The 27,740-nt window shown below is 34.5% G+C and overlaps 1 protein-coding gene across 5 annotated transcripts; it reads right to left on the reverse strand.

Moving 5' to 3' along the window:
* Positions 1-615: 615 nt before the first annotated feature.
* Positions 616-27,740, reverse strand: LOC121430985 (ornithine decarboxylase-like). Of its 5 annotated transcripts, none has more exons than XM_041628431.1 (10): positions 27,533-27,739; positions 15,811-15,907; positions 15,269-15,345; positions 9,378-9,550; positions 6,214-6,348; positions 4,846-5,011; positions 4,250-4,421; positions 3,048-3,175; positions 2,228-2,354; positions 616-1,493 (listed from the first exon to the last, which is right to left on the reverse strand). In XM_041628431.1, exons 1-10 carry the CDS (start codon positions 27,572-27,574, stop codon positions 1,408-1,410), a joined length of 1,203 nt encoding a protein of 400 aa, XP_041484365.1. In that variant the 5' UTR covers positions 27,575-27,739; the 3' UTR covers positions 616-1,407. The 5 variants fall into 5 exon arrangements, with proteins under 5 accessions (XP_041484365.1, XP_041484364.1, XP_041484368.1 ...); XM_041628430.1 differs by lacking the exon at positions 27,533-27,739 and adding an exon at positions 19,572-20,006; XM_041628434.1 differs by lacking the exon at positions 15,269-15,345 and having other exon boundaries at positions 27,533-27,740.

Raw genomic sequence — 27,740 nt, forward strand, 5'->3', positions numbered from 1 at the left:
AGGGGGTGGATGAAGAAAATAAGTCTAGAAAGAAAAGAATTAGACAGCCAGACAGAGAGAAAGAAGGAAAGAAAGGAAGGAAGAAAATAAGTCTAGAAAGAAAAGAATTAGACAGCCAGACAGAGAGAAAGAAGGAAAGAAAGGAAGGAAGAAAGAAAGAAAGAAAGAAAGGAAGAGAGAGAGAAAGAAAGAAAGAAAAAAGAAAGGAAGGAAGGGAGAGAGAGAAAGAAAGAAAGAAAGAAAGAAGGAAGGAAAGAAAGAAAGAAAAAACTTTCTATCAACGCGTGTATACATCCATGGCCATGCGCTCGCCGGAACTACACACATTGCAATCCATCGTGTGTGGCCCCCTGCTGTGACCGTAGATGCTGGGGTGAATTATCTTCGCGGACCGAGGTCAAGAAACAGGTGTTTCTATACTTAAATTTAATCTCTTGAGGGCAATAGGATTTGTATTACTGGGAGAAGATATTTGTTGATAAGGAAAAATGGGGTATACAGCCCTCAAACGAGAGATTTTCGCCCTTTGAATATACAATGCAATTATTCAATGCCATGACGTGACAATTACACTCTTATCAGCATAGGAACTTTATTATTGTTTTTTTACCCTGATGTAGTTTTCCACATTTAGACCAAATATGGTCAGAGTTCATTGACTCTGTTGACCTTTGACCTCAATGACCTCACGTGAATCTAATTAGCGAAACTTTATCACCCTTATGCAGTTATGCCCATGCAAGTTTCTTATGTTAGGCCCCTACGCTTGAGAAATTGTGCTGATTCAGAAAAGAGGCGCATTCGTCTTTATTCTGCTCCAGGCAGGCGAGACAAAAATGGGAATATGTACACTCATATTTATGGTCATTATGAATATTTTATCTATCATTATAATTTCACAAACATCATTATCATTATTTTTATGTTCATTATTCTTAACATTACAATTATCATGATTATTGTTTTTATTAGCACTATTAATAACATATTACAATCATTACTATGATCTTCAATTATTACAAAACACAAACATGAAATAAAAATATATAAATGAAATATCCAGGCTGCATGGTACTTCAATGATACCGCATGTCCTTTATATCCTTGCATAGATATATTATCTGCAATTCTCCCCTCTGCAAGGAAACACATTCATGATAATCATACTTAGAAACAGTACTGTCTACATACACAAAATAAGAATCAATCAAATAATTCACACATCGGAAGGAATGAATGAAATGCACTAGATTAAGAGTAACTTTCCCTCGTTCAGAGAATTTCACCCTTTCAACACGTGAAATTTGAATGGAACGGTTCCTTTTGCAATCATGTCTGGCAAATTCACTCCAAATTGAGTGATCCTTGACGCGCCACGACAACTGGGAGTAAATAGCGAGTGAAAATTCACTCGTCTTTTTGCAGAGTGTAACATATAGGTAATTTGAAGCCGCTGTATTCAGATGAGATTGCCATCGCATAAGCACCCATATCTGTATGCAGAAGACCAAAAATGAAATGAATATGAAATTGAAAATTGAAGATGTTATTACCATTTTAGAACAGGTTAAACTATAACACATATATAAATAAAGAAACGACAAATCAATCAAACCATATCAAATCAATGGAGAAATAGATAAATCAATCATTCGTTCTTTCGTTCATTCAATAAATGAATGAATAAATGAATGAATGAATCGACCAGTGAATCAACCAACTTTCAAATCAATCAATCAACAAGCAATCATGGCGCATGGCTATACATGGAAAGTCAAGAGTTCGATCCCCAGCCGCGGCACCTATGCCCGTGAGCAAGGCATTTGATCGACAATGCTCTTATTCTGCATTCAAATAAATGGAAATGCTATGCGCATTATTATCAATTAGGTGTGCACTTTAAAAAAAATCAACCAATGAATGAATGAATGCATGAATGAATGAATGATTGAATGAATGCATGAATGCATGAATGCATGAATGATTGAATGATTGCATGAATGAATGAATGCATGAATGCAATAATGAATGAATGAATGAATGAATGAATGAATGAATGAATGCATGCATGAATGAATGAATGAATGAATGAATGCATGAATGAATGCATGAATGCATGAATGCATGAATGAATGAATGCATGAATGAATGAATGAATGCATGAATGAATGCATGAATGAATGAATGAATGAATGAATCAATCAATCAATCAATCAATCAAACTTACCTCTAAATAGTAGCCAATCACCCTCCTCAAGCTCCGGTAGCTGACAATGTCTCCTCACGCAGTCGAACCCGCTAGTTGTATTACCCCATAAAATAGATGCTCTTTTCCTGCCGTTGATGTTTGAACTCTGCATGATCATTGAATTTAATTAATTTGTATTCCATCAAAAATATACAAAATCAAGAACATGCATACAAACATCACAACGCTTAAAACTAACACATTATATAGATGATGTATCATATTTAAAGAAATGCCCAATAGTACTATTTACATATACATAATCAGGAAATGTGGATACCTATGAAATGTGCTTGTTAAGTTTGGTCACCCAGAAAACTATAAATCAGTAAATGATGGAATACATAATATAATATCATTAAATGCGATAGTTATTATATATATAATAGTTATATCATATGAAAGTTTAATTTGAAAAGGCGCAATAAATAAAAAATATTTATTTCCCGAATTTTGTAAAAGTGGAATTATTCTAAATCAAAAGAGCGTTTTGCCCATATAATTATTACTTGTATTGTATCGAGGTCTTTGAGTAATGGCTGATTTGCAAAAGAGCAAAGCTTCTGGAATCTTTATTATCAATCAATACCTCATCTTAGTAAAACTAATTTTTATTTCATTTTTTATGAACACTAAGAAGCTAGAAGAGAGAAAAAAGGACGATTAATGGTGAAGAAAAGGAGAACAGGAAGAACAAGAAAAAGAAAGAGAAAAGGAAGAAGAAAAAAGAAGAAAAAGAAGAAGATATAGGAAAAGAGAAGAAGAAAAAAAGAGGAAGAGCAGAAGCAAATATTCTTACCTTCAAAACCTCCACATCAAATAGAGTATCCATGAGTTTAGCGTCTTTAAAAGATGAATATACATTGCTGTTGATATAATAAGCCACTTCAGGGGTTTCGCTCAGATCTATACTGTTCCAGTTCTCATCTGTTAAAAGAAAGGTTGAATCGGCAATAGGGAGAGTGAAATACGAATAGATCAAGAAACGTCGAATCAAAAGATTTTACATTTACTTTTGATAAGCATAGTACTCAACATTAAAGGTATTACTTAACTTTGTGAGCAGTCGATTTAAAAAATTCTCAAACCAAGATGAAACATGTGTACAAGTGCACATATTAGAACTACCCCCACTGAAAACAACCATTATTGGGAATGAAAAGCTAAACATACAAGGCAAACCCCGATTTTGTAAATAGGCGTCTTAAAGACGCTTAAATAGAACATACAAGTGTATTGGATGAAATGAAGATGGTGTTTCCGTTGACGTTATATTTCACTTTTTGAAGCACTAAATAATGATTTCCGGATGCGATTTTTTCTGGGCTTCATTTTTGTAGCATATCACAGGCATAGGTGACAAGTGTGACCTTCTAGCTCAGATTAAGAAAAATTCAAATCAATGATAGCCAATCATTTTAAATAGATTGTATTTGTTTCAAATTTTGTCACCAGATCGTCACCATTCCACCACAGCAGTTCCATGGAAAAAGCAACTATCATTCCCCCTCCTTAAGATGTTTAAGAAGAAATCAATCAACCAACCAACACAGTAAAAAAATTGTACAACGCTGTGCATTACTAAATGAACCTTACAGTAATTGTTTAAACAGTTTAAACAATTGTTTTAATCTTAAGCAACATAGTTTAATTTTCAATATATAATTGTCAATAAATCAAACATGATTGTTTAAACGGTTAAAGGTAAGGTTCATAAAGTAAACAGCGTTGTATAAAATCTTAAACAGCGTTTTTACTGTGAACCAACCAACCCACCAACCAACCAACCAACGAATCATCAATCAATCAATCAATCAATCAATCAATCAATCAATCAATCAATCAATCAATCAATCAATCAATCGATCGATCGATCGATCAATCGATCAATCAATCAATCAATCAATCAATCAATCAATCAATCAAAACAAACACTTTGGTGTTATCTCTGACAAGTGACAGATAATAATATCCTCAAATTGAATAATGATGGTTAGTTACCTTTAGGATCTAAAAAGGGATTCTTAAGGAGATCTCGTTTCCCAATTACACAAACGGCGAGGGAAAATGCTGACTGGACATAAAACGTCCCAGGTTCACCAATTATCCGCGGATTCTGTATATCCGATTCTGGAAAATATTTGGTAATCGCTCTCCGTGCAGCTGAAGAAAACTTGCAATTGATGCATTGAAAAGAAAAAGAAAGAAGGTTAAATACACTTAACATTAAAAAATGGAATCATGTGGTTTATTATCAAATTAATCAACGTGGATGGGCTGAATACGATCCTGAATAGAAATTAGAAGCTCCTCTTCTTCTTCTTTTTTTTCTCCTTTTTCTTCCTTTCTTCTTCGTTATTGTCTCCCCTTCTTCCTTTACTGGACTTTATAGTTCTACCTATCAATTAAGAAAATATTTTACAAAAATATTAAAGATAATACAACAATAATTGAGATAGATTAAGCTGAATGGGGAGGGGAGGGCTTTTACATCTGACAAAGTAGGAAGTAATCCGATATTTTCTCAGAAAAAATGGGTCATCAACTCGGGTAACCCACTCATTAACCCACTAACTGACCAAAATCTATCAGAATACCTTGTGGAAGGGGACGGATGATGACTCTTTTCCCGGGAACCCTCCCCCTATATCAATCATACGCAAGTCGTGTCCGATGCCGTTGCCTATATCGTAAGCCGTCCGGGCGTCTTGTATGGCGGTGTAGTAAGAGTCGGGATCGCCACTTCCAGAACCAACGTGAAAACTAACAAGTGGGATGAGAGATATTGGAAAGCGTTAATGTTATGAGGAAAACAATTATTTGGAGGGGATGGAGTTACAGGTAATGTGCACGCACGATGTCCAAAAATATATGAGCCCTCGGAGGGGGGAGTCAAATATATTGCTTTACACACACATAGGCGGCGGAAGCAAGGGGGGTGGGGACGGCCCCCTAAATTTTTTGTTGATAACCTTTTTTTTTCTTTCTTGTCAAATTTTTTACCTGTGTCCATTACAAAATTTCAGGTGGACCCCCCTAATTTTTTTGGCTTCCGCCACCAATGTTAACGCACGCGTGACTAAAAAAAGCGTTTAAAGGGTTGTTTTTTCAGTTTTGGACGTATTTAGGGTAATGTTTTTTACCCCAACCTTTTTTTCTTCAAAGACTAGCCAAACGTGTTTAGGGTATGTTTTTTTTCCTCCAAGCTTTTTCCCCAAGGTCATATTTTGGCACTTGTTTAGGGGCCAAAATGTGTCAATGAAGCCCGCGAAAGACTTGTTTAGGGGGTTATTTTGCACACAGACAAAAACTCGTATAGGGTGTGCTTGGAAATTACTTGGTCACGCGTGTGTACAACAATATATTTGACTGCCCCCCGAATATGAGCAAGCGATTTCACAAGAAAACGCCGTTTAACTTCTTTTTTTTAGATATACAATTTATTTATTAGAGGCTATGAAGCTGATAATAGTTAATCAAACATATTAAACAGGTGTTATCTTAAAAAACAAAGTACAATTCATAATATTGAACTCTGAATAAATCAAGCATGGTGGTATGAACTCTAAAACAAGTACAGTAAATTTCAACAGGGATGTTTAGATTTCTAAAAGGCGTTTTAATGCTTCAGAAACTATAAGATAGCCCCCCCCCCCTGTAAAAAAATCGTTCCCAATAGCGCTACACTGGCATAAAAATCTATCGGCTCTTGAAATATTTCCATACCGATGTCGATGATGACAAGGCCTGGTTTTTTTTTTACTGGGGTTGCAAAGTTTAAAAAAAAATTAAAATACGTGGAGAATGAAATAAATACAAGAATCAATGATGCCATTAATTTTCTGAATATTACCATGATTCCCAAGTGTATTAATAAGTGCCAGAATTTGGCTTGACTGAACTCCTGTTAACCCTTTCCTTAAATTATAACTTTCATATCTTGCATGTGGAAATAGCAAGCTTACCTGATTCCTTCAACGGTAAGATCGAGCTTTTTCGCTGTCTTCAAAAGATGGTGAACTTCATGAAGTTGGCAACCAAACTTCACCGATAGAGGGAACACTGCTGTGGTGTCCTCGGCCCATATCCGCAACACCAATCTACCAAGTCCGCAAAAAAGAGAGAAAAAGGGATATGAATTATTAATTATTAGGTGAATGACGTAAAGAAAGAGGCTTAGAGGTAATGCCCTCTGAAATATTCCACCACAAAGAAAAAAGAAAGGCAAAAGGGTTAAACATATAATTTATTTAAAAAATTAGCCTTCCGTATTTAAAAAGTCAACATCTTTACTCGCTCGCTTTGCTCCTCGCAATTTAAAAGAAATATTGATTTCTATAACAATTTTTGCCCTCTCAGATATGGGGGTTATTACGCCACCGGAAGAAGCGTCGATCATCTTTTGACAATAAGCTGTAAATTACTGTATACAAGTAGTTTATCCAAATAAGCGGGTGCCCATTTTGCTTTATACGCTCGAATGAGGGCCCATGATTTCAAATAAACATGATAGCGTATAAAATATTCAACGTGCGCTTAAGTTTTTTTTTTTAAAAGCTGCCATTCTTAATTATCACAATTTACGACTGACTGTCTCTAATGCTTTTGGGTCGGTGGTCGGTGTGTGTTGAAAATATTTGCGACCCTATCTTTTTTAGTTGCCATATCGCTGATACGGGTTATATCCAATTTGTCTAACGCCAATTCTTCCAGTTGCCAACTCGTCTACTATCATTTGGTCTACCATCAGTTCGTCCACTATCCACTCTTTGCAAATTCGTCCACTCACCATTTCGTCTAATAACCAGTTAGCCCCAGTAGCCATTTAGTCCATATACCATTTGGTCTAATTGAAACTCAGTGTTAATTGTGAAGAATGAATGAAAATGAAATGGATATTAGACCAACAAATTATGAGACGAAATTGTCAAAGACGAAATGGTGATTAGACGAAGTGATGGTGGACCATCAACATGTGGTTAGTGGACGAGTTGGCACTGATACATGGTATGACGGTCAACTCGGCAATGTAGCTGGAATATAGAGGTGGGTGGGGGGAATGGTCTATATATGAGGGGGAGGTGGGCTTACTCCCAAAGAGCGTAAGATATTTAGAAATGTTGAAATTATATTCTTTCGGATATAAACACTCTCACTTGTTCACTTAATACGAGTATAAATTGATGTTAGAACAAACACACAAATATGTACCATTCCTGTCTTCTATAGTGATAAATACTCATTCAAAAGGAACAATGAAACAAAGCAAAACACTTAAAATCATAAAAATGATACACATGAACTATAGAATTTATTGTGATTCCGCGAACCTCGATGATCATTTGCCTGGAAAGGAGCGTAGTTTTTATTTTAAGTATGCTTTAGATGAAAAATTAGTAGATATATCTGTAACATCATGAACATTGTATACAATAATGCATACAATTTTATTGAGCATATTGAAAGACTTTGAATAACTTTGCTGCTGAAAATACATTCCTATCTACAAAATGCATGGCGATGGAGAATAAATTGCATTTTTAAGTATTGAAATATGTCGTTACTGCGCAATTAGTAGTCAATAACATAACAAACAAAATGTATCATATTCGCGTTTTTTTTTTTGGGGGGGGATTCGAAAAAAAATAATACGCGGAAGTAATTTCTGTGTTTATTGATATACTGAATGATACTGAATTTCATTGTCATATGATCCCGGCATTATGATTCAAACAGCTAATCTATATATATACAGGTCATGTGAGTGGGAAAGGCCTACTTGTAAATTTTAAAAAGTTAAATTGAGTATGAATACGAACAGTTATTATGAATGAATTGCTAAAGAGTGCTTTATAAACAACGAAACACATTTATCACCATTATTTATTATCAGCATCTGTACGGTACTAAATCAACTTGTTTAAAGTACACTTGAAAAACCCATAAAAAAAACCTTACACAAAAAACATAAAAAAACATTCCGAAGAATTATCGTACATTGTAATTGGAAAATCCCCCATTGACTTAGATATACAGTCGGATAAAAAATACAATTTTTTGGGAAAAAAATCGAGATCGGGTACCCTCGGTGAAATACGACATTGCATGAATAAGCATTGAGAAAACGGATGTCGTCATCTCCCATGAGTCCCTTGAAAATGATTATAATTATTCCAAAACCACCATTCCTCGTCAATATTCATTCAGTTTTGTTAAAATTTACATTAATTTCTTGCTTGATTTGAACTCTTATCAATTAACAAGTGAAAATGATACTTATATGTAAGACATTCCTTTAACCTGTTCAGGTTAAAATGATGTCATCTTGCCAGCATATTTCTTAAACCACCAGTAAGACGAAGAAAAGATATGTCAATAAAATGTTTATCAGCTTATTGTCCTCCTTATTTTATAAATCTGCCTTGTCATGGCCGTAATCATGGTATAATGGTAGTTAGTTTAAAGCTTGTGTATAGTTTTGGTAAATCCACCAAAATGCACCTATCACTATTCCAATTCATTGCTAGCTAATATGAATGGATATGCCCTATAACAGTTATGATGTGCAGGATATGAAATGAAAATGTGTTTTACAGGATAAATTTTGCGATTTTACATGGAAATTTAACTTGATCGGGTGACCCGATCAAATTAAAATATCCGTGTGTTTTTGTCTTTCAATTAAATCCTATTCCAAATCATGGAATGTGCTGAAACTTTCAAGATATGTTCTTTGTCTGTAACTTTTGGATATCTAATCACTAAATTTGTAAGATTAGTGCTTCATGCCCATTTTTTAAATTTAAAACAAGCATCGCCGAGAGAGGGCGCTATATATCAAAGATTTGAATATTTGAAATTTTCTCAGAGAAGTGCAGTTGGAAAAATATCTAACGGTCTCTAGGCTTCAGTAAGACTGTCCTATTAGATGATATTCGATTATCAATCACATTATTGACCCTTTACCAAAGCTATACACAGGCTTTAACAGCATATTTAATGGTGGTAGTTTGAAACAAACTAGAAAGGAATTTTCCTTTTCAAAATGAAAACTAAGAAGCAAATTTGAAAAAAAACCTGAAAGAAGTGCACCTAAATGTGATAAGATAACATCGCTTGTCGATCTAACCTTGCATTTGGAAAGACTTCTTTTATTTTGACGAGCTCGTCCTCGTTGTCGAACGTCATGAGTCGGACATCGTTCTCCTTGGCGAACATGAGGTGTGATTTGGCTTTGCATGGGTGTGCATATATGATCCTGTTAGGTTGAACACCGAGATCAAGCACCTGCTGTAACTCCGCCTGGAAGAGGGGGGGGGGGGGGTGAAAAATGAAGGTAACATTTTGGAAAGAGAGTGAGAGAAAGAGGGGGGGGGGGGGCAGAAAGGGTAAAAAGTCAGTGATTGCAGGACCGGCATGTCTCTCACTGACACTCTAAGAGGCCTTAAAATCAATTATTGGATGTTGATAATAATGATCATAACAATAATAATAATTACAACAATTTTTACTACTACTACTACTACTACTACGACTACTACTACTACTACTACTACTACTACTACTACTACTACTACTACTACTACGACTACTACTACGACTACTACTACTACTACTACTACTACTACTACTACTACTACTACTACTACTACTACTACTACTACTACTACTACGACTACTACTACTATTACTACTACTACGACTACTACTACTACTACTACTACTACGACTTCTACTACTATTACTACGACTACTACTACTACTACTACTACTACTACTACTACTACTACTACTACTACTACTACTACGACTACTACTACTACTACTACTACGACTTCTTCTTCTACTACTACTACGACTACTACTACTACTACTACTACTACTTCTACTACTACTACTACTACGACTTCTACTACTACTACTACGACTACTACTACTACTACTACTACTACTACTACTACTACTACTACTACTACTACTACGACTACTACTACTACTACTACGACTTCTTCTTCTACTACTACTACTACTACTACTACTACTACTACTACTACTACTTCTACTACTACTACTACTACTACTACTACTACTACTACTACTACTACTACTACTACGACTACTACTACTACTACGACTACTACTACTACTACTACTACTACTACTGCTGCTACTACTACTACTACTACTACTACTACTACTACTACTACTACTACGACTACGACTACTACTACGACTACGACTACGACTACGACTACTACTACTACCACTACGACTTCTACTACTACTACTACTACTACTACGACTACTACTACTACTACGACTACTACTACTACTACTACTACTACGACTTCTACTACTACTATGACTACTACTACTACTACTACTACTACTACTACTACTACTACTACTACTTCTACTACGACTACTACTATTACTTCTACCCTACTGATAATGATAATGGAAGTAATAGTAATGATAACTGACAAAATACATAATAATAATAGTTATTATAATAACACTATATGATAAATATATTCATATATATTCTGAGCAATTATTATCCAATTGAGCAAATTCATTACCCAATAATCAGTTTTTATTACCCAATTTGGGCAGATTTTAATAGTTGTGTGGATAGTATGCTGCCCAAGGTTGGTTAAAAGTTTGACATTTTTTGCCCAACTATTTTAAGAGTGTAATAATAATAACAATTGTGATAATGGATAATGAATGATAATTATGATCAAGATGAAGATCATTTTAACAAACATGACAATAGCAGTAGAGATAATATCGATAATAACAAAATAATGATATGTATTACATTAGTTATATTGATAATAGAAGTGCTCTCGAAACATATTGGGTAAAAGTGCTCAATTTGGGTAATTATGTGTCCAACCCACATTGGGCCTTTTATTTATCCAGTGTGAGAAAATTTTTGCCCATTCTAAATTAATTGTTGCTCATTTTTTTTTAACCCTACTGGGCAATATGCTTCACGCATTTGGGTAAAATACAGCCCCAAAACGATTGGACACATATTTACCATCGTGGTGGTAAACATTTTACCCTAAAGGGATGGTATCTTAATTCTTTTTTTATTATTATTATATTCATTCCACATGTCATGTATGTACTGGATAAAATAAAAGACCTTCCTCGCCATGTCAGCATAATATCAATAATTATAACACAATAAAACAATAAAAACCTAAAAACAATTAAAGACAGACAAGCAAATAGGTGTATGATCTTCATGGAAAATGATAAGTAAAGGTACCCGCATGGTGATAAATAGTAAAACACAGCAACAATAATATTGCAGAGATCATTTTCAACAATATGCATGTATAATAATGTTCCGTTTCCGCAGGGGCCGTGGAACCGGATTAAAAGTGATCTAACCCTAATTTAATATACCTCCTCTCTCATGCGTAGTAAATTGTGTCCCAAATCGTAAAAATTGCAACCAGACTGTGATTTTAGGCATGTTGAACCTCCTCCTATTCCAAAAATTCTGTATTTTTTTTCTTTACATGTATACGTTTCCTAATGCTATTTTTGTCTTTACATGTATACGTTTCCAAATGTTTATTTTTATTGTATGATTTTATCTTATCTATATGTTCATTGTATATGTTCTTTTTATCGTTGCAGGGCCTCTTTGTAAATCAGGTGGGTGTTTCATAAAGCTGTTCGTAAAGTTATGAACGACTTTACGCACGACTGGAACATGTTCTCAGGTCATATCTCAATTATATAGGGATATCACATAGCACAAGAAAGTATCACCAGTCGTGCGTAAAGTCATTCGTATCTTACGAACAGTTTTATGAAACACCCACCTGTTCTATAACTGAAAGGGCTACCCTGCGTAAATAAAACTGAAATAAATAAATAAATAGATAAATTAAATAAAATAATAAAAGGGGAAGTTCACTCTGACGAAAAGTTTGTTTTGAAAATGCCAGAAAATGTAATAAACAACATTGGTGAACGTTTGAGGAAAATCCATTTAAGATTGAGAAAGCTATCTGAGTTTTTTTTACTTTGATTTGTGACGTCATTTACATGTACAAGTAGCTGCGCCCTATGTTGTGTAATATAAAATGCATAAATTCAGATCTTTCAATTTATGGTTCGTGATGACTATTTTTTTCAGGAGCAGATATGAATTGATTTGTCTGCTGGTATACTAAAGATACAATAAACCCAATTTTCAATTTTTGGGAAAATTATATTTCATTGATATCTTTAATTCACGATACAGGGGAAGTTGCTCGCAAATGACGTCACAAATAAAAAATAAGAAATTTAATATTTCTTTAAAAAGATATTTGATGGATTTTCCTCAAACCTCCACCAGCATTTTTATAATTTTTAAAAAACTATTTTACAATATTTTTTTTGTCAGGGTGCCCTTCCCCTTTGAGGTCATTACAATAATTTCTATCCGTTTTGATGTCATTAAATTTCATCTGTCTGGCATACAACTTATTCACTGGGCCGTCAGTTACAAGCATGCTTTTCCGTACGACCCGTCATGTTTTTGACTTACACGTAAATCAAGCTGTTATTTTATTACTTAACTGATTAATCATGTTGCCTATAATATGCATATTTTCATTGTCTGTAATTTTATAATTTGTATTATAACGTGAAACAAAATGTCAAACCAGAAACATAAAAATAGGTCAAATGAAATGAAAAGAAATAATAATCATTCCACGGGACTTATTCAGTATGAGAGAATAGAAATTGAATTTGAACAGGGGAGAACTTTAAACAATTTTTTCTATTTCTAAAGAAAATGAATTAATTTTCTGAGAGAATTACTCAATTTTACATGCAACTAATATTTAACGCCGCTTATTTTTTTTTGCAATGCTACTCACTATATAAACCTTAGAGTAATTCTTAAACAGTTGAGACAAGTGTTTAAAATCTTGAACAACAAAGTTTGAATTTAAATTTTGCATTCTCAATAATTCAAAGTACTGTAAGATTCATATAATAAACTGCGGTGTATGAAATTTCATACAGTATTTATAATGTGTAACCTGTGCTCCGTAACACAAAGGTTTTTGTTGAATCGCAAATATGAAAAAAATACTCCTGATTGGTTCTTAGTCAGTATTTTGAGACAGATGCTCGTGTAACATTGATCTTGGTTGGACAATTCATTTAGCGATTGATCGCTAATTTTTGTGTTACAGAGCCCTGAAGATTGAAGGTTAAAATCAATAATATTCAATAGATCGTGTTTGGTTAATTAACAGAACAGTGGCATGAAAACCTCATGTTTTTTAATATAGCTGAGACCGAACAACCAATGGTCCATCTCCATTAGTTATCATCCGAGACTTTGGGCGAGGGATGACGCATATTTTCGTCAGGTTTATTGCGAAAATCATAAATCGTTATGATGTCAAGTGTGACTTTGAGATCGAGGTAAGTATCGGTTAACGCTTTGATTGCTTTATCGTGGTATTAGTGACATTATTTCCCGCTTTCCTAGGAAATGATTAATTTTTGTATTAGTCCTATATCATAGCAATAAACAGCTGTCGTGTTATTTACGCATTGAGGAGAGTATTATATTAACATGTTTGAAAAAAAAACAGATAGGAAAATTAAACGAAGAATACGTAAGTTTCAAAGTTGTAACCATTTCCAAAAAAAAAAAACAATATACCTGCATGACAAGGATATACAGTTCATAAGAATAGAAATGAAATATCTATCAAGATTATGAATATTCGAGCTATACATGTATATGAATATTTGACAACTGCCAGAAGAATAGGTATGATCCACCGAATGTTATACATGTACACTGTAGCTGAAAAATTCACAATGATATATATGTATATATATATATATATATATATATATATATATATATATATATGTATATATATATATGTATATATATATATATGTGTGTAAAGCTTTACATGTACAACATCTTCTGGCAACTCTTTTTTATTTAAATATTGTAAAGAAATGGATGAAGAGAACAATGGTAGGCGTAGCTTAAATCAAGGTTCCCCAGAGCTATCTACCCTTTGGAAAAATTGGTGATGCCGAAAAAATGTCTCTGCCGGGAATCGAACCCGGGCCCCAGCTTTGAACGCCGGTGCCTTAACCACTAGACCACAGAGACGGGTTAATGGTTAGGGCGAGCCAGATCCGATTGACCGTCAGATAGACAGATTTTCGACACTATACCAATTATATTTTCCTTTGTCGGGTGAAGGTGAGTTTTGAACAATGACAAGCCGCCATGCCTCAGCTGGATCGAAGCTATTGCTTTGATACAGTACACGTATGGGAGAAGAAATACAAATGTGTAAAGCTTTACATGTACAACAGCTTTTGGCAACTCTTTTTTATTTAAATATTGTAAAGAAATGGATGAAGAGAACAATGGTAGGCGTAGCTTAAATCAAGGTTCCCCAGAGCTATCTACCCTTTGGAAAAATTGGTGATGCCGAAAAAATGTCTCTGCCGGGAATCGAACCCGGGCCCCCAGCTTTGAACGCCGGTGCCTTAACCACTAGACCACAGAGACGGGTTAATGGTTAGGGCGAGCCAGATCCGATTGACCGTCAGATAGACAGATTTTCGACACTATACCAATTATATTTTCCTTTGTCGGGTGAAGGTGAGTTTTGAACAATGACAAGCCGCCATGCCTCAGCTGGCATGGCAGCTTGTCATTGGCACCGGCGTTCAAAGCTGGGGGCCCGGGTTCGATTCCCGGCAGAGACATTTTTTCGGCATCACCAATTTTTCCAAAGGGTAGATAGCTCTGGGGAACCTTGATTTAAGCTACGCCTACCATTGTTCTCTTCATCCATTTCTTTACAATATATATATATATATATATATATATATATATATATATATATATATATATATATATTGATTGATTGATTGAGATGTGTAGCAATACAACAATCCCAAATGGATAGAGAATTAACACATAATATCTTCATTACTCTTCACGCCTACCTTGCTCGCACAATCAAAACCAGCTCCAAGTTTAGCCAACGTTTCTAATACTCTTCTGTTGGAGTTGCATTTAACGGCTGAAAGAAACGTTTTAACGAACACAATAAGTAATGTACAGAAGTGATGACGTCACAATGTTTTTTTTATTGCATTTTAGCATTTTTGATAACATATTTCAAATTTGGTGGGAATGGGAGCCTTAGATATGACCCCATGAATACATAATTATTCCCATTGAAATCAATATATTATTGGCCTGCTTTCTAAATGTAAGCATATCTCTCACGTTTCTTCGGGTAAAATTTTCCAAATTTTTCATCATACATCTTTGGGTGATTGATACCTCAGTAATACTTGCCGTGGATTCTGAAATATCTACATCAATCACAGGGTCGCCGCAGAGATTCCAAATGTGACTGTTACTGTATTTAATGAGATGTAATTATTTCCAAGTTATGCTAGAGAAATCCGATCCAATCGACCTTTTATGTCACTGAAAATCACTAATAACTTGGTCTTGAGGCAGTAATTTTCAGACTTACCATAGAATGGTTGCACATTTGGAAACTCCTGCTTCCATAGGTGGTGCTTCTCCTCCACATCCTTCAGATCTAACACAAAGAAAGGGTCTTCGTCATCCTGAGATCAAACAGAAAGATCATTTATGGAACATTGCAGATGTCTACGAAGGGAAATATAGAGAGAAAGGGGGATTTAGAGAGAGAGAGAGAGAGAGAGAGAGAGAGAGAGAGAGAGAGAGAGAGAGAGAGAGAGAGAGAGGGAGAGAGAGAGAGAGAGAGAGAGAGAGAGAGAGAGAGAGAGAGAGAGAGAGAGAGAGAGAGAGAGAGAGAGAGAGAGAGAGAGAGAGAGAGAGAGAGAGAGAGATGGTCTCACGGGCCTAATCACTAGTGGCAGGCCCTAGATATTCATTCGAGCCAACCCATTGCTATTTTTTTTAATTTTGATATGGCTGATTGACAAAGTGTATGCATATGATTTTCCATCTAACACTGATTCTATTTTGGTAATTACTGAACTTCCTTTTCCCTAATTGGGAAGAAATATCACCAATTTTGGACTATATTTTGACTGGCGGAAGGATTACGGCTATTTTGCTGTTTGAGTTGATGAATCTGCTCCCCCCGGCGGTGTCTTCAAACACGCCAATTTATTTTAAAATGAGCCGGTCGAGGGACCCTTTTCTGGTCAGATATGGATTGCCAGATATAAATCCTATCCACTGGTAGTAAACATTCGACCCCCGAATTTCATCCTTATTTTTTATGAATTTTTTAAAGTGCCAATTTAACACACGAGTCTATGGGGAATGAATTAGGCCTGTGAGACCAGATGGAGAGAGGAGAGGGGAGGGGGTGGAGCTAAAAGTGTCAATGAATGTGTGGTCTTTGTTCACAAAGAAGCGACTAACTAAGGCTTATCAAGTGGTGAGTGGTAATTTGAAAAGCCGGGGGGGGGGGGAGAAAGAGCCATTCAAGGAGGGCAGATTTATCCCCGCTCCGACCGAAAGCGCAAAAGTATGATGTCAAAAATCAGTAAAAAAAAAAAAAAAACTTTCCATTCTATTCGCGAATGTATATTTCTGGTAAGAACACTATTATTATTTTTGAAGGGAGGAGAACCGGGACAGGGAAAGAACGCTGGAACAATAAAAAAGACATTATTATTATTATCATGATTTCCTGCGTGAAGCGCAAGAAAAGAAAAAGGCGCCTCGCTTTGGTCTTTATTCTTTTAGCATAGAGAAGATGGAGAAAATGCCTTCCCTTTTCCACACTGATTTCTTTTCCAATCGCTTTTCCTCATGTTTTTTCTATTATTTGGGGAAGTGACTGTCCCACATGTTCGTCTGGCAACGGTGTAATGACCTAACCCTATTCAAGTCGCTATATATATTAATTTTGAAGAGTTATCTTTCCTATTATAAAACGAAGTGCATTGGGATCTTTAACAATATGAAACACAGTTTTGACCAACATACCAACGAGAACCAGCTCATGTCATCATGGAGGCTGACGTATGCCTCCCCCAAGTAATTAAAGTATATCGAAGTGGTTTATATATTATATAGGACCCCCCGGTCATATAAACTCCCAAAATACCCTGGCCTAGATCTAAGATTAGATGGAGCGCGGGAGCAGAGCAACCACGCGAGAAATTTTGCATTTTTAGTAAATAGGGCAAATTTAAGCTCTTTGACAACATTCAATGATTTATTGTTCTCCATCTTAAAATACCACAAATAGTAGAGGGAGATTTGATATTATGCCCCCCTTTCCCAAAAGTGAGGGACGCGTCCCCTTCGGGTTCCCGCCCATGAAGAAGGGAAAATAAGAGTGAAAATAAAGTATTCAATGAAGTTTCAATCCAATTAAATTAAATTTTATTTTCATCTGATTGAAATTTTATCAAATTCCATATGAAATATAAAAAATATTGAAATAAAACAATCAGCTCAATTCGGTTTATTTTCATATCTTATAAAATATAAAATACAATGTAACGTCCATCGAGAGACAGTAAATCATTAATAATAAAACAATACAATGCATCACCATAATTCCTAATAAAAAAGACAAATGTTATACAATAAGAACGTTCGGATTGGTGACATAATATATCAATAAGATGAGGATATGAAGGGCAAACTATTTAAAAAAGCAGAGCTTGTAATTCATAGTTTCCCTATTAATAAAATTGTAATTGTCAACTTGTTTTAATATCCATATGTTACAAAAAAAGAAAGAGAAAGAGAGAGAAAAAAATGTTTCCTAAAAAACGAGAGAAAGAAGGGGACAAAAAGAAAAAACAAACAAATGAAACAAAACAATGAATGTAGGCCTATACAATATGTAAATTAGATTTATGAAAAAAGGCGCAACAATTCTTTTTACATAATTATATGAAATGAGAATTATTAAATACTGCCCATGAAAACTAGAGCTTTTTTCCAAAAGTATATAATTCTTAAGAAAATCTTAAAGAAATATTGCAAATATATATTTCACGTGTTCTAGTCGCCTTTCCCCATTTTAAGGAATGCATATCACACATTTTCACATTTTTTTTAGCCATTTTATGCAATGCACTTCTTACTCATTCGCTATTTCGTCTCAGTTTTCTCGGCCCTTTTCTCCGATTTATGCAATGCACCTCGTACTACCCATTCGCCCTTTTCTCTTTTTTTCTAACCTTTTCTGTTTCATGCTCCCACCTCTTACTACTCAACCGCCCTTTCTCTCTGTTTTTTCGCCATTTTCTCTCCGTTTTCCCGCCATTTTCTCTCCATTTCATGCTATGCACTTCTTGCGACCCATTCACAATTTTCTCTCCGTTTTATGCACTGCGCGCCTTACTACCCAATTGTCCTTTTGTCTCCGTTTTCTCGCCTTTTCTTTCCATTTTTTAGCCGTTTTCATTCAGTATCCTCGGCCTTAACATTCGCCGTTTTCATGGGGAAATATAGCTCCGCTTATATTGGACAATGATGGCACTCCATAATAATTCAAGGTTTACGTAGGAAACCTAATGTAGCCGTTATTTCTCCAAAAGTTCCCCCTTTCTTTTCCCTTTTCTAGCCGTTTTCAAAACGGCGAAAAACTGCAACTTTGAATTTCCCATAGGTTATAACAAACAAAACGGCTAAAAAAAGGGCGCGAAAGGCTGCAGTGGCTCACTCGAATATACTGCCAGGGAATCCGGATCGGGTTCAAATCACTCATGTCAAGGGACTTGGTCGTGGAGGATTACTATATTGTTACTGGATGTGCACAGAATTGCCAGTGGTCATCAGTCTCCCCATTTGCATACCGATCAGGATGTGCATAAACTGCTTTGTGAAATTAAGCAAAACTTTTAAATGTCACAATTTACTTATTTTAAATTCGAATTTGATGAAATATTTAGTGTTATATGCTTGTTGGATTTTTTTTATTCAAATCATTTTTTTCATTGGCAGTGGCGGACCGTGACCCGGAGGAGACAAATCAATGGAGGGGCACAGGATTGTTTTTACGAACAATACAGTGCCCCTCCAATGCTTTGTCTCATCCACTGAACTAGAAATACGTATTTCTAGTTCAGTGGTCTCATCCTGGTCACGGTCAACTACTGTTCACTGGGATATAGACTTGTCCTTTTAACATTGCACTATCCGAACGAATGGAACAGTCATTATGAGAGGCTTGCTTGATGTCGAAAATGGCATCAGTGGTATATAAAATAAAGCGTATTTATCATTGAAAAAAAAACAAACAAAAAAACTCGCACTTAAAAATAGGCTTACCTCTCTCGATACATCAACATTGTCCCCGTTTATCACATCCTTCATGTATTTAACAATCTTATCATCATTTCTGGCATCCAATGGTCCTTCCTCTTGCAATGTCCGACCAGACGAGATGTTTAGCCCCATAACTGAAGATTATTTAACGAAATAATCAACCCCGAAAGTGTCACCGAGGGCACACCCCTGCTTGTATTTTCTCCTACCATTCCCGGAAAAGTTTGAGTGTCGTCGAAATAGATTTTTGTCTTCTTCTTCTTCTTCTTCAAACAATCTCTCGAGTTGAACTTCTGTGGCATGCAAATTCATTTTTCAGAGGAGGCATTCGCAATTCGTGTTGCCGGCGTTTCAACTTTTGTTTGAAAAAAAAAATGAAATCTTGCGAAAATATGGCAATCTTTCGGCCGTGCAGTCTGTTTTTATGCCAAATGGCCAGGCTCGAATCCCCGATGACATACAAACAGAAAATGTACCAGCGGAAAGATAAACACCCGATCGTAAATTTGAATTGACATAAATGAGGACGAGGCGAGGGTAGGGTATCCATGTCACAATTAACCCTGTTAATTGATTAAAAATTGACATGCCCATTAATCCCTTATGTCTAGTCGACCATTGGACGTACCTTCATCTATTTCCGGTCAAAATATTATGGGTAGATAACGTCTACTGAGATGAACGTAGCAATGAATGTATGGCTGAAAACCACCTAATACATGGTATTTATCATCAACGATTCTGTTTCCCTACTTCAGGAAACAAACAAATAATACAATTTGTATAAGTTGTAAAATTACCTTGCAATATATAGGCCTGGTTCTTACCAATGGTGCAGTGAGTGAGGTACAAAAAATAAGGGGCAGAAGGGGCGTAATCATTTTTTTTCTTTACTGTGGCAATTTAATTAGCGTGGCCGAGAAAACTCAGTATCGGCCGGTGGCGGATCCAGAGGGGGAGGGGCCGGTGGGTGCACATCCGGAACGTGCTCCCCATCCCCCGCCCTTTGAGAGCGGAAACACTTGATCCGCTACACCGAAACAATAATACATGTTGTCGTTTTGGCTATATGTTCAGTTTTGTAGATCAGCGCATGGTAAGTACTAGTATATGGGAAAACAGTCACTAGAAATGATTTTGATATACGTAAATCACTATAGCTGTCCTGAACTTTACCCTGAAGTTTATACGAAAAACATCGAATTTATACCACTGCCCACGACCAGCAAGTTTCATAAACATAATGAATTAAATTTTATTCGGGCATAAATTCTTGTAGAAGATGAGGGCTGTCTTTAGAGTTCGTGTAAAATGAAATATTCCATTGATAAAAAGAAGCACTCTTATACCGTATATATCAAAATAGTTCTTAATGAGAATAACTTGCAATTTTGTTAAGTTTGATAAAGCAGTTAGATATGCAAAATACAGGCGATAATGTAAATTGGTCAATCGCACATTATCAAGATTGTGAAATAAATGTTTTTTTTATATGACGTACTAATTATTCATTTTTATCAATATGTTTAATGGACATTATGCCCTTATTATCATTGTAACCTGTAATTGCGATTAAATTATCTGTTCAGCTGTTTGTTCAGATGATTACTTTGTTGTTTATGTTGATGTGACCTTTTGATTTGATTTTGATTTGATTTTATTGTTTACTTCTGCAATTACATCATTCGTATAGAATACATTTTCCATAACATAACAAACATAGTATATTGATAATTTTTTGGCATGAATCATAACTAAATGTACTAAAATTATCATTACAAACAAAATTGATCTCATACCAAATTAGTTAACATTTACAATTTGCAGGAGAAGGATTGTCATCATAAGCAGATTGCTTGAAAAAATGACAACCCCAGGTTAAAACTCATTAATATAATACATTAATACAGCAGAATCGATATACAGTACATTTTATGAAAAACAGCAGTAATGTAATTTGAGCATTGAAGATGGAGATGATAAGGATGAAGATGACGGTGAAATGGTGAAGATGAAGGTGATGGAGAGGATGATGATGGTGATGATGCTTTAATGACACAACGACACATAAATTTTACTTCAAATATTCTGATATCAACATGGATTTAACGTTTGCTTTAAATGAGTAGAGGGACGTGGATCTTTTTATAGATTCTGGTAGAGAGTTCCACAAATCAGGACCATGGTGTCTTATGGATCTCTGCGCAATAAGCAATTTGGGGTTGATTAAATGGAAATTAGAAGAGTTCCGCGTAGGGTATGAATGGATAGATGTGTTCATAGTATAAAAATTGTGAAATGAAGGTGGGAGCATGTTATTTACGTATTTGAACATAAGCAGTAAGCTTTGAAATGAATTTATGTCAAAAATAGTTAGAGTCTTTAGTTTATGGAATAATGGATTTGTGTGTGATAAATATTGCGAATTAGTACAAATTCGAATTGCTTTTTTCTGTAATAAATATATTGTATTAATTTTAGTTTTTGCACACGTTGCCCAAACTATATTGCAGTACGATATATACGGCAATATCAATGAATTGTAGAGTAAAACGAGTGTAGTATGAGGAATTGTGTTTTTCATTTTGTAAAGTACACCTACGTTTCTGGAGATGTTAGTAGTTATACAACGTATATGTTCATTCCAATTTAAATTTTCATCTATTGTGACACCTAAAAACTTTGTTTCTTTTTTCCTTTTGAGTGGAATATTATCTATGCTTATGTCGTATGGAAACTCAGTAATATGTGAACTTGTATGCTTAAAATACATAAAGTTTGTTTTGTCTATATTAAGTGATAGCCTATTACATTTAAACCATAAAGATAGTTTAGGTAATTCACGATTAAATGTATCTACTAAAGTTTCTAAGCTAGTGTGTGAACAAAAAATGTTTGTGTCATCGGCAAATAATACAAATGATAATAAAGGCGTTACAGTAGTCAAATCATTAATATATATAAGGAAAAGTAGGGGGCCAAGGATCGATCCTTGTGGAACTCCGCATTTTATTGTCTGAAAATTAGAAGAAATATTATTGTGAGTGACATATTGTTTTCTATCAGACAAATAACTCTCAAACCATGATAGAGTGATTCCCCGAATTCCATAATTTTCAAGTTTTTAAAGTAAAATCTGGTGGTCAAGAGTGTCGAATGCTTTGCTTAGGTCCATGAATACTCCTATTATGTGTTCTTTATTTGTCATTGCATTTGTAATTTTATCGTATATTTGTATTAAAGCCTGATCAGTTGAATGCCCTTTCCTGAATCCATATTGGTTTGAATTTAGAAACTGAAAAGTATCTAGGAACTTATAAAGTCTTTTGTAAATAATCTTCTCTAATATTTTGGATATGCTGGGGAGAATAGAAATAGGCCTATAATTTGTTATTTCATGTGGATTGTCTTTTTTTAAAACAGGATTTACCTTTGCAATTTTTAGGGAATCTGGACATTTACCGGTGCTGATCGACAGATTAAAAATATGACACAATGGAGTGACAATATAATGTATGATCTGCTTAAGAAGGAAAGTACTAATTCTATCATATCCCTTTGATTTGCTGGATTTGAGATTTTTTGTTATTTCAATTATTTCCTGAACATTTGTGGGGTTAAAGAATAGGGAAGAATTGATGGGTGTGGGAAGAAATTTTGCAAAACTTTGGTTTGGTCTGGCAAGGTTGTTTGCCAAAGAGGGTCCTATGTTAACGAAAAAGGAATTAAAGGTATCAGCTACATCATCTGAATTTATTGCAGCAGCATGAACTGTGAAATTGTCTTTAGGTAATACTTTGGGTTTCTTGCCAATCAAATCATTGATGATCTCCCATGTGGCTTTCATGTTTGATTTAACTTTGTTAAGTTTCTCGGAATAAAACAATTTGCGAGAAGCCCGAATTATATTGGTTAGTCTATTTCTATAAGTTTTATATTTATTTTTGTTTTGAATAGAAGGGTTCTTTAAAAATGTCTTGTATAGTTTATTTCTGGTATGTATGGATCGTAGAATAGCTTTAGTAATCCATGGCATTTTTGCTTTTCTTTTTTTGATAGGTGATAGAGGAAAATTTTTATCGTAATATTTCTGCAATTTTTGGTTAAAATTTGTGTAAGCAATATCTGAATTTGACTCATTAAATACATCTAACCATTCCTCAATCGCAAGATCACTTTTAAACGATTCAATATTTATTGGGGATTCTTTACTATACATTGTAGATTTAGGTGAATTTTCTTTTGAAATATCATTATCACATAATAAGAAAACCGGTAAATGATCAGCTATATCAGATATTATTAGTCCGCTGGAAGTATCTCTGTTTAGTATGTTTGAAAATATGTTGTCGATAAGTGTTGATGAATGGCTATCAATTCTGGTCGGTTGATCTATGTGGGGATAATAACCAAATGAATGCATAGTGTGTAGGAATAAATCGTTGTCATTATTTTGGGATAACAGGTCAATGTTAAAATCACCCATTAGATATATTTGTTTATCTTCTTTTGTTATGGTATGAAGGCATATTTCAAGCTCTTCGCAAAATAAATTTGCATTGCCATGAGGGGGTCTGTAAACTAATCCAATAATTATATTTTTGCCTTTCGGCTTCATGATTTCTAAGAATAGAGTTTCACTTTGTTTTAATGATATTTCTTTTCTTATTTTAAACTGCAAATGTTCATTGATGTAAAATGCTACACCACCTCCTCTTTGATCTTCACGATCTCGTCTTATAAGATTATAGTTTTCCAAGTTGAATATGTTAGGTGAATTATTATGAAGCCATGTTTCCGTGACACCGATAATGGAGAATTTGAAATTATTTAGAGTAAAGAGTAATGATTCCAATGATTCAAAGTTTTTGTTCAAACTTCTGGCATTAACGTGAAGCAAACTGAATTTGTGTTCTGTGTCTCTAAATTTAGAAGTAAAATCTTCAGTTGAGTAATATTTATTACATGATGCATTGTTTGTATTGAAAATAGAAAAAATGTCTATGTCATTACTCGTGAAGAAAAAACGATATTACCAAGATTTTAAGATCGAAGATATGATAACTGGTTTGTATGTAAATTTTATGTGCCGGAACAGTATGATGATGATGATGATGGTGGTGGTGATGATGATGATGATGATGATGATGATGATGGTGGTGGTGATGATGATGATGGTGGTGGTGGTAATGATGATGATGACAATGATAGCAAATCATACGGGAGGTCAATGAAGTCCTAACCTGCGAGCATCTGGCCACCTTAACGTTAACAGAAAGTAGAACCAGAATTGTTGTAATCACAAAAGTGAATAAAGAAATGAAACCTGTCTAAATAATTCTATAAAAATCTATCGATAAACCTTAGTCAAAGAACCAAACATAAATTAAAAAGAATAGTAAAAATCGGAATACATGCAGTGTAAAATTGCGGGTAACAGATCGATTAAATTCAGTACAGGTATTAAAGAGTATTTCTTGTTGGATTACAATTAACGAAATTAAGCAAACATGTGGTGCGAGGCAAGGCTAGTACAATGCCTTTGAGAAAATGGATACAGAGACAGTTATATACTAAAGTGATTTAAAATAAATACCACTGAGCATGTACATGCAAGAATATTGACAGCAAAAAGTATTTAAAGGTTCTTTCGTATATTGAAAATGAATTAATTAGACAAATTGTTTTTTCCTACAACATTACAATAATTAGCTATATACAGTACCTAATAAGTATAGCTACATAGATCATTCAACGATTACGTACACAAAAATATCATAATATAAACCTTCCAACTGCTAATTATGAACAAATCCCCATTCAAATGCAAATTTATCAAGAGTTTTTTTTCTATTTATCCTCAATTGAGGTACTTTTATTATTTATAAAATATCAAAAGATACAGGTTTTTACATTAACAAAATTCACATATCACACGACAATATTTTACAAGAAATACAAAAGAATGTAATGATAAAAAGAAACATGTGTTACATGGAAACTATTTATTGAAAGATCTGAAAGCAGAAATAAGATTTCACCTAAGTTTAAAGTATAATCAGAAAAGATTTAATGAAACTGAGTTGCGGAAGATACGTTTTTACTTTGAGTGAATACACTACCAGTCGCGGTTTTTATGGTCCGCTGTTGGTTGGCCTATTCTCGACGGGTGACAGCGGGCCGAGGAATTGTGACTGGTAGTGTAAGTAACATATTTTATTGTATGTTTTGTATTTATCAAGAGTTGGCGTTCATGGTGTTTGAGGATTTTCACATTATTCTCAGAATACACGTGTCTCCATTTGTATCTTAATTACATCATTTGATATACTACTACTACTACTACTGCTACTGCTAATAATGATAATAATAATAACGATAATAATAACAATAATAATAATAGGCATTAATATAGCGCCATCTATCTAGAATTATTCTATTCCGAGGCGCGTTGTTATTATTATTATTACCCTGAACATTTTAAAACATTTTAAACTTCGTGGATAGTGTACCACGAACGTAAACTAAATTAGATTTAATCAAATCAAACCAAATTAAATTAGACTTACTTAGATTAAATTAATTTGAATTTATTTAAAATAAAGGAATACAAAGCAAAACACAAAGTGAGATAAGGATGCAGCCAAGTGGGAATTGTCTCAAATGGCATGGATAGTGTTTCATGAAAGTATAGCAACGTAAGTAAAGTAAAAAAAAAAGTGCATTAAAGTTAAGTGAGAGGAAGAGAAGTGATTTGAAAATGGAATCCAGCCAGGTGATGTTTTTGGGGTTGAATAATAATCATGGATTGTCCATCACCGACATGACTGAAGTAAAGCAAAGAAGAGTTATATAAAATTAGGTAAAGTACAGAAAAGTTGAGTGAAGTTGTGAAGTGAAGTTATATGAAGCTAGGTGAAGTGAAATGAAGGTTGCACGGGCCTAATCACAACTGGCAGGCCATAGATATTCATTCGAGCCAACCCATTGCTCAATTTTTTAAATTTGATATTGCTGATTGACAAAAATTAATGAATATGACTGATAATATAACACTGATTCTAGGGAGGTACCTATACTGAGCTTACTTTTTCCAAATTGGAAAGATATATCACCACCATTGAACTATATTTTTACTGGCAGAAGAATTAGGGTCATTTTACTCTCTCAAGTGATGAATTTGGTCCCGTCAGGTGTAGTCTTAATAAATGCTGATTTATTTTTAAAATGAGCCGGTCGAGGTACCCTTTTCTGGTCAGATATGGAATGTAAGACATTTATCCTATCCACTGGTAAACATTCAACCCTCGAATTTCGTCCTTATTTTTTTATGAATTCTTTATAAATGCCACTTTGACACACGAGTCTATGGGAAACGAATTAGGCCTGTGAGCCCTGAAGTAAAGTAAAGTGAAGTATAGCGAGTAAAGTGAATCTAACTGAAGCGAAGTGAAGTGAAGCTAAAAAGTAAGGCCCGTATTTTGAAGTCAGGTTTAACTCAGGTTTAAAGTTGTGGTTTAAATATGGACAGCCAATTGTTACATAAATCACTAACAGTAGAGATATCATATTTCAGCTCATTTGGCTCTCAAATCATTCATAATTGCCTAGGAAGTATAGATAGATGATTGTCTTCACCATCAACGAATCAGGAAAGAGTACAGTAAACATAAGAAACATACAACTTAATAAAAATTTTGATACTTATGGCTTCCCATACTTAAACCACAACTTTAAACCAGAGTTTAAGTTGTTTAAGTTTAAATCCGACTTCAGAATACGGGCCTAAGTGAAGTCAAGAAAAGTAAAGTGGAGTAAGATTAATTGGAGTGAACTTAATTGTAGTCCAAGAGTAAAATAAGAAAGGTGAAATAAAACAAGTAACATCAAAATGTAAAGTAAAATAAAATAAACAAAAGTGCAGTTTGAATAATCAGAAATGAAAGAAAATTTCTTATACGAACCACTGTTATCAAGTTGCTTATTGTTGTGTTGGGATCGTTCATATCTAGTAGGGAGCATATCAATGACCACACAGGAACAGGACCGTTCGATGTATGATTCAATCAAGAACTTTATTAATATCTAACTTCCAGCGGTATCAATAGTTGTAAAGCATATCATAACGTATTAGATCTTAACTCTGTGATGATCTCGGCCTTATCTATCCTC

Source organism: Lytechinus variegatus, chromosome 17 (genome assembly GCF_018143015.1).
Source record: "Lytechinus variegatus isolate NC3 chromosome 17, Lvar_3.0, whole genome shotgun sequence".
In the NCBI taxonomy this organism is placed as follows: Eukaryota; Metazoa; Echinodermata; class Echinoidea; order Temnopleuroida; family Toxopneustidae; genus Lytechinus; species Lytechinus variegatus.